A 9,245-nucleotide genomic window follows, 5' to 3' on the forward strand; every position below is an offset into this window, starting at 1 on the left:
AACTAGTTTTCCCCTCAGCTTCTCCTTATAATTTCAATTGCACAGGTATTAAACAATAATTTATTCTTTTAACTCAGTTCTACTACCGTGTCGCTGAGTCGGCGGTGATATAACAATGTTTCGATGAGTAGTTTCGCGCTGTGATGTTCACGATTACATAATCAATTGACGTCTTTATTCTTCAATAAGCGTTCGGGTGCGATAAGAGCAATAAAACAAAGCCTGGGTCCTTCGAAAAATCATAAGGCATCCGTAAAAATTCGATAAAAATGGGCCCAGTCATTTTCAAGATTACCCCTAACACAAACAAACTTTCTATTTTTATAATATTATTAGTATAGATTAGTAAGTTATTAACCCTTATCACTCCAAGAATGTTAGAAGAGTATTAGAAGTTGGCACTGTTACTACCGGTTGGAGTGATAAGAGTTGAGTTAGGTTGGGTATTAACCCAACCCAACTTTGTGCTTTCTATTAAGAAAGCACAAAGACTTCAGCATAATGTTTTCCGTTTGTTCGCTACACTACTCGTTCTGCAATACAAATTTATATAATTGTACATTGTTAGCTAAATCAAAGTTGTGGAAAAGTTTTATCGACGAATGGCTCCTAATATATATTATATGATACGGTTTTTAAAATTGTTTGTTTCAGTTCCTTTGGTTTCGAGAATACTTCCATCAGACATCTGTAGAATACACAAAAGTGGTGCTTCGATAAGAATGGACACGACTTTAGTGGATTTCAATGACATGAGATGGGAAAGGGGAGACATATCCTTTATATTCAATGGAGACCAAAAACCTAGCAAGTCACTTACCGTTCTCGACAATAAGGCCAAACTCTTTCAAAGAGTCAGATACGAGGTGATAGCATATTCCAATTGATTGATCTTTACTAATGCAATACTGTAGCTAAACAGTAACGAGTTAATTGAATAGTTATATAATTAGTATGCTTGTGTGTAAATTGTTCTGTTTTCATCTTCTATCGTTTCAAAATGACTGTTTGAGTTACATTTTCCATCAAATTGCTTGATTGATTAGTAGACTAGGCATCGACTGAAATAACATGTAATGCATGATAATGGGTGTTTTATGGTTACGAATTAGCTTCCGGGTAGGAATTGCGTATAAATTTGTTGTCTTGTCGACGTTTCATCTGCGTTGCAGCGGGCATCATTAGAGCTAGGAGACTCTGATGTAATCGTACTTCCACTTGTTGGAAATGCCTTTTATATTATCGAAGAACTGGCGACTGTTTTTAACTACTAATTAGGTTTCATCTGTGATGAGGGTCGATAGAGGGTCTTCCAATTAGGTTACATCTATGAGAACTTTGCCAATTAGGTGTCACTCTTTTAATTCGGTTCACTAAATTTTTATACGGCTCCCACCCGGAAATCCATTCGCATGTGAGGAACAACAGTCGCGGAGACTTTAATGATGTATTGTATTACGTTACTTTGTGATGTTGATAGTAAAATCAATCCTACTTTCATTTATTGATTAGGAGACTGAATTGGAAATTGAAGACGAAGTAGATATCCTTATGTCTAGTGATATAATGGCAGCTCAAATGTCGACTAAAAGCATAACGTTTTCGAGGGCGCAAACGGGATGGATATTCAGAGAAGATAGAAGGGTAAATTAATAATATTCTTAACTCATTAGAAACCATGTATCATGTAAAATTATAAGGTAATTCTACAATTTTTTTGAAAGGAATTGGTGGGGCCATTTCATGCTGACTTTTACCAAATTAATGGCATGGTATTAGAGAGTCGAAAAAGGCGAGAACATCTTAGCGAAGAAGATCTACAGAAAAATAAGGCCATTATGGAGTCCCTTACTAAAGGCAGTTCTCAAGGTTTCACGAATGGAGAGGTAAGATATTATCGAGGTGTTTGATTCTATCATTTAGACGGTGAAAGCCTTCAAAATTGAGGCCAACAAATTTGTCCTAGTCAATCGTTCCTTCTTCGAACAGTCGTCGTAAATGGACTGAGGATTAATTTCTTATTACTTTTATATTTTGCTAATAATTGCATTTTAATGTGAGGAGGCAGGAAATTTGAGTGTGTATACAATGACACACGTTCACAAGTTGAAATACTTATAATCACATATTTATATCATAAACAATATTTAATCAACAAACCATAAGGGTATATAAAATTGGAGCTAACAAAATTGTACGGCAAATCGCAAGCTTTTTATACTTTAGTTATTGTGTTTGATTACATTTATTTGTGTTATCTATGTCCTACATATACAATGTTAATGTGATGTCTGATTATTGCACTTGTTGGTAAACTATCTCAATTAGCCATTCTCAGCATATATATTCTAATGGTATGCAGTTTGATCCGTGCTTATGCACCGAAAGACTGCATTTTTCGAGGGTTCGAGCCTCACGACTCCTGAGACCGAAATTAATTAAAATTCTAAAATATAAATGAAAAAGAGACTGGCGAAAGAGCGAGGATAGCGTTTGACGAGCGATCAGCTGAGCGTGTCCGGATTCCGGACGGTTCGAGCGAGTTTTTCTAACGCTAAGTGCTAGTCCGATCGCCGTCCGATCTAGAGTAGAATTCGGCGATTTATATTTCTGGGAAGGTTCCGAATTTTCGGAACCTTTAATTTAAATAGGTGCCGTCCATATTAGATTAAAGGGGTATCCCCGAACTCACGCGTTCTGATAAGAAAATGAAAGAAAAAGGAAATGGAAATGATTCTCAGTGAGAACGACTTATTCCATCTTCGGTGCGTTATATTTGTTCATCATAGAATCCACAAGGAATATGGAACCATGGGATGTAAAGGTTATTCGGATTGTGTGGGTTGGGGTAGGATTCAAATCGGACTTAATAACCGTCCCCGCGTCTCTCCGCGTTTTCCTTCTCCACGTTTCGAATTCTTAACGACGCATCTGAATTGAAACTTAGCCGTTGGCGGGATCGAAATACAAAGTTGTTAATTTATAACTGAGATGAGAATTTGGGACCTAATTCGGATGGCTGATCAGCCTTACTTGAAATAATAGCCTCTCAATTTGGGATCGCGAACTAAAATCAACCACGGATCTATGTGTCATCCGGAGGTAATTCCTCCGGGTTTTAGTGTTACTTAAATTATGTTATCTAGCCGCGGATATTAGCTGGGTTAAGGTATTCTGGACTGGGAATTCTGCTATCAGTCGCAACGTGCGATTTGGAGGATACGAGGGTAGGATTTTTATAGACAGGATTTTAATGAACTAGGATGTGGGTGTGGTCGCTATGCCAGGCTTACTGGAACACGGGACCTGAAAATAATCAAATCAAACGCATTCGTTCTTATCGAGATGTTTTGTCCACACTCGAATCGTGAGCGGCAATGCTCGGTCACCGAGGGACAAACAGTTTCCCAACGAGGTTCTTTCTGCGGTTTTCTCGTACTCCAAAACGAATTTAGATTCAGCACAATCGTGCGTTTCCGGATAAGTTTCAAAATTCAGGGGACTGAGTCTACGCGAAATGTTCGATTCAAACGTTCTAATACAAAAGAGCGCTCTCTCCACGGTGCGTCGCGCTCACGGTCCGAGGCCTCCCTTCCCAGGGCCCCCCCAAATTCTACTTATTCTGAAAGGTTACCGCGCATGCCCGAATTGCGCCGAACTAATGGTCGCCGCACCGCTTCGCGTACTATGAATTTGGGCCCGTTACAGTATATAAACCAGCTGTTGATAATAATTTTCCAGTGCAGTAGTTTTTACATTCATCACTAGTAAAAATGTCGCCAGGACGACTGTCCTGGTGACATTTCGACTTCATTAAATTGTAAAAATAATTCCCACCGTTTTTTTTTTAATAACAAATGGGAATCATCTATTTTTGCCAAATATGTTAGTACTTCCATTTTATTAAATACTCAAATCAGATATTATTAGCAAATTATTGTACATTTTGTTCAACATAATACAAGTACATCTATTCTAAAAATGATATTATTATTTAAAATCATGTGTCTATTAAAATCTACTGTTTTCTATTTTAATCTAACTAAATAAAACTTAAAACTAAATCTGATGAAATAAAAAAAAATTGGAAACTCAATTTGAAAACATTTTATTTAGTGCGCACCCGAAGTATACTCATTGGACTTTTCGTCAGTATTTCAGTGCTCGCCAAATAAAATGTTTTCAAATTGAGTTTTTAATTTTTTTTTATTTCATCAGATTTAGTTTTAAGTCTTATTTGGTTAGATAAAAATAGAAAACAGTAGATTTTCATAGACACATGATTTTAAGTGATAATATCATTTTTAGAATAAATCTACTTGTATTATGCGGAACAAAATGTACAATTATTTGGCAATAATATCTGATTTGAGTATTTAATAAAATGGAAGTACTAACATATTTGGCAAAAATAATTGATTTCCATTTATTAAAAAAAAAAGGGTGTGAATTATATTTGTAACTTAAGAAAGAAACAAGAAGATATTTGGAGAAGTTTTTTTACATCCAAGGTGTCTTTTGAGGAGATTTCACTTTTTATTGTAATTAATTTTCCAAACTTTTTCTAATAAATTTTATTTAAAAAATATTATGTTTCTTTTTTCTTATTAGTAAAGTATACATCTTTTATATTATCAAGAAACTCGGTAGTTTCGAGCCAAATACATTTTTGAACGAGAAACTCACAGCGTCGTGTGGTGAGAGAAACGCGCCCTGCGCGTTTGAGCTCGGGCAAGACGCTACAGAGTTATATACGCTAAGGATCGAGATTTCAGGAGTGGGAGAAATGGGAATCTACTCTCTCCATTTCTACAGGAAAAGAAAGGAATTTCTAATCAGCTAAAAAAACAAATATAAAATCAGGAATTTTTTAAGATTTACCCGGCTTCGATCGCTGGTACCTACGTGAAGATATAGCAACTTAAAGTTTTTCAACACTCTCAGAATCGTGATTCTGTTATCATCATCGTCGTCGGCCCAGTCACAGACTACTTTTTCGCACAGAATGATAGGTGGAGTGTCATAGTTCTTGGGCAGCCAACATGCGACACCGCTTCGCGCTGAACGAAAAGGAACTATACCCATCGCAGCATTAAAATAATTGAATTTTTATAGAAAAAAAGTTTCTAGATGTTTTTGAGATCGCTTAAGCCGTCAGATAATATAATTTCAAAATTGAAAATATCGGACAAAAAATTTCAGACTGATTTGATTTTTATAAGAAAGAGGGATTTCTCTGGAATCTTGGATTTGCTAAATACAAATATGACAACAGAATACGAATTTAAAAATTTTAAATGGCGGTTCAAATACGGCGAATAATATAATTTCAAAATGATTGGATCATTATGAAAAACGGTGCAGCATGGTTTTCATAACCGCTTAATCCAAATCTGGCAACAGAATTTCGAAATTCAAGATGGCGAATAAAAATATATAAATGGTTGAATGTTCATAAAAATATGTATTGTGCGCTTGCATAACCGACCCTCGCGGAACTTTCCCAAACCATATAAAAATTCCTTTCCCTTCGGACCCAACGGGTACAGCCGAGGCGCTCATTCGGGAGTCTCGTCGCTGGGCCCGACCCTCTTTCCCTCTCCTTCATTCCCATGGTCAAGTCCCATCTGACCGCCTCACACTCGGGGCCTACTCATACCCTGCCGCCGGGTTGAGCGCCCCGGGGCCGTCACCCGGCGTATGTGTCCCTCTCGACCCGTACACCGCCGCGCCAGGTCTGCTCGCCTGGCGCCTACCCCGTGCAAGGGAGTAAAACCAAAAAAGCAAATAATCCAGGAAAATTCCCCTATTCCCGGATTCGTGTCCGGCACGATCTAAATTCCGCGATCAGACGCGTGATCCCCCCTCTCCGCCTCCCCCGGCCGTCATAAACCGCGACTTGGAGGGAGGCCACCTGAGGGCCCGTATCGGGCCTCGGCTCTATCCCTTTACCTTTCCCCACCCCTCTGACTTTCCGCACCCCATCTCCATTATCCTCTGATCCCGCGAGGGCCAGGCGGCCGCAGGATTAATCAGAAGACTAAATTAAACCGGGGCCGTGGCGACGCTGGGCCTCCGGTCCCGGCGCCACCAGGTCGCCTCGGAAAAGTCCTGCGCAGCGTGCCGCTTTGAGCGAGAAAACCCGGCATAGCCTCGCCAAAACTTTTTAGAGAGAGAGGTCTGCTTAAGAGACGGAGTTAGAGTAAGACAGCGTTAAGGCCTTTCTTGGTATAAATACGGATTCTCCAGGACCCATCGAGAGTCGACTGTACACGGCCTGTCGCGAACAGCCGGAGGCTCTGTACATCCGAAAAATAAAATTCTCTGTTCTTCGTAACCGCTTTTTCGTCGCGGTAAACTCCATACCTCCCTTCGCGGCATGATGCGCCCCGGCGCTCTGTCTCGCGATTCCTCCCTTCGCGGTGTGACGCGCCCCGGCGCTCCGCCTCGCGAACCACCGCTCCACCGTATGCCGCGACAGGAACGATCCGGTACCGCCTAAGGGCCGATTGCGAGATAAGTTTCTCACAATACTCGTGGCCGCTGAATCCAAATATGACAACATAATTTCGAAATTCAAAATGCAGAACACGAAATGACAAAATGTTTGTATTTTTCTAACAAGGAAGGTACCTTAGGTGTCCCCCTCCGATTTTGTTCTTTTTTAAATATGTTATAGAGGACTAAAATCGAAGGGATCCGTATTTTTTTTTTTATCGGCGGATAATCACTTTTAGGGGGTGAAATTAGGCTTCAAAGTTGGCCGTGCAAGGGGGTGAGTTGGCTGTTTCATGTAGAAGCACTCGACCGATTTTCATGAAACATCCGTCAAAATGTAGGGAATGAAGAATTATGAAACATGCATTGAGATTATATATAATTTTATTAAAGGGTTGTTACAACCCTTAAAATTCGTTTTTCGAAAAAAACCAAAATATGCTTTTTTTGTGTTGTGCTGGTCTTTAAATTAACCAAGTTTCATTTGGATAGAGCAATTACTGCTCGCGTAAGGGGTAAAAGGAGTATTCAAAGAGGTGGCTCACCCCTTAAAAATGAATTTTTTCGAAAAATTCCAAATGCATGTTTCATAATTCTTCATTCCCTACATTTTGACGGTTGTTTCATGAAAATCAGTCGAGTGCTTCTATATGAAATAGCGAACTCACCCCCTTGCACGGCCAACTTTAAAGCCTGATTTCACCCCCTAAAAGTGTTTATTCGCCGTTAAAAAAAAAACACGGGTCCCTTTTTCTCAATCTACAGAGGCGCACATTACATTAAGTATGAGTCAGTTACCGGAAGATAAATATCGAATCCAAAGCAACGATAGTATCATCTGATTAACCCGAAAATATAACAACGAGTCGCGAAATCATCGAGGAATGTTTTGGCTTGTTCGCACGCCTTCCACACCGAACTGCACTCTGGACCAAATCATGGGGCCTATTCATCCGTCAACATAGTGACTTCTTGAGTATGTCCGATCAAGCCCCTAACAACAAAATCCAAAAACAAGGAAATTGGACCCTGTCCTCAAGGGCATCTCAAGGATAAAATCTCGTATAAAAACAGGACCGGAAAAGAGAGCACGTCGCTATTCTGAGGCGGTTTGTCAACCACTCTTCTACCAAGACCGATCTCTCAGTCAGCCAGTCCACACTCTGTGTGGCTGGGGTTCTCTGAAGAGTTGACCGTACTGTTAGTAACAGTTGTGCGTTTCGGTACTCCGAAATCCACGAGCCAACAGCGAGAAGAACAACGGCGCTGCGAACTCCGGACCAGCGGGAGAATCTTAGGAAGCTCCAATCCTAGGGCACGCCCCTGTTTGAAAGCGTTCACGTGCAGATCATGACAAGCAGCAGGATGTAGAAGAGACGTCACCGGAAATAAAGTCCTCTGCGAAGCCAAGGTACAGGCCCTCTTCAAAGAGCTCCAATCTTTCAGTCTTTCACACTTTATCACTCTATTTTGAAGCCTATTCCAAATTACTAACCCGCAACAGAATTCGGTATTCACCTTCCGGTAACGACTACCAAATTCTACCTCCTCACAATATAAATCGTAATTCATTAGCTGCCCTTATTAAGTAAGGCAAAGCGCACCTTCAAGCAAAGAATCTCGCGTCAGCATTCCTTAATTGATACGCGGACATATATCGATACACTTCCGCAAGCCGCTAGCACGCGGCCTCCAACGTCCTTGTCTCGTGACGATCCGCTTAGCACAGTATATCTTTTGCACACCTTACCCCCATGGACATTGTACCCCTTGCATCATAAATAGAACTGTTTGATTCAATATAAAACGACGACTTAATTGTCGCGAAACCTTAAAACCCACCTGAGTCCTCATTCCAACTTCCCAACCACCCTTTGAAGACGAAAAACCTATCGATCCCACTAAAGAGGTTGACTAGCCGCTCGGGTTATCCCCTCCATATTTCTCAAATCATAAATTGGTTCCGCATGCATATGAGTTAATTCCTCTACAAACAATATACCGCTCGGAATAATCTGCAAAATTCCCCCGGCCTGGTTAGCCACTCCGCCGTCACGTAACATTACATTGGCGGATAAATTAAGCTGCTATGAAAAATGTTGTGTGTTAATATAAGAAAATATATTTATGTACACTGCGTATACGAAATAAACATATTCGTAAATAACTTTTTATCAAATTATATGTTTGTAGTAATTATATTTTGATATTATAGGAATGTATCAGACACATTTGCCGAGTTTATTATTAATAATGGAGATATTAACATTTTTTTTTTACAAAAAGTAGTGAAATCCCCCTAGAACAGCTTTGGAGTACAAAAATGTAGCCAAATACATTTGTTTTATTCAATTAATTTAACAAATAGATCAAATTACTCCAATTCCCATAAAAAGCTCAAATCATCTATTTTTGCCAAATATCACAGCACATTTGGTTTCACGTATGTTGTATGTACAAGTTTTTCTGCTTCCTCAAACCTAAGACAAATATTAAGACTATATCGACAGAAATAAAAAAATTAGAAACTAAATTTGAATACAGTATTTTATTTGGCAAGCACCTGAAGTATACTCCTAGCATATGATCATTTTGGTGCTCTCCAAACAAAATATTGTTCTTAAATTTAGTTTCTATTTTTTTTTTATTTGTGTCGATATAGTTTTAATATTTGTCTTCTGTTTTAGGAAGCAGAAAATCTTGTACATACAACACGTGAAACCAAATATACTGTGGTATTTGGTAAA

General features: G+C 39.3%; 1 protein-coding gene across 1 annotated transcript; it reads left to right on the plus strand.

Annotated features, from left to right (window-relative positions):
- Positions 1 to 654: 654 nt before the first annotated feature.
- On the plus strand, positions 655 to 1,886 carry LOC111673855 (ankyrin repeat domain-containing protein 13C-B-like; the record flags this gene model as incomplete). The annotated part of the gene is made up of 3 exons (XM_023433541.1): positions 655 to 866; positions 1,513 to 1,644; positions 1,725 to 1,886. Coding segments are annotated over 3 exons (506 nt in total), but the record flags the coding sequence as incomplete, so codon positions are not given.
- Between the last annotated feature and the right edge of the window lie 7,359 nt (positions 1,887 to 9,245).

This window comes from Orussus abietinus, unplaced genomic scaffold (genome assembly GCF_000612105.2).
Source record: "Orussus abietinus isolate OABI.00-Male unplaced genomic scaffold, Oabi_2.0 scaffold796, whole genome shotgun sequence".
Classification (NCBI taxonomy): Eukaryota; Metazoa; Arthropoda; class Insecta; order Hymenoptera; family Orussidae; genus Orussus; species Orussus abietinus.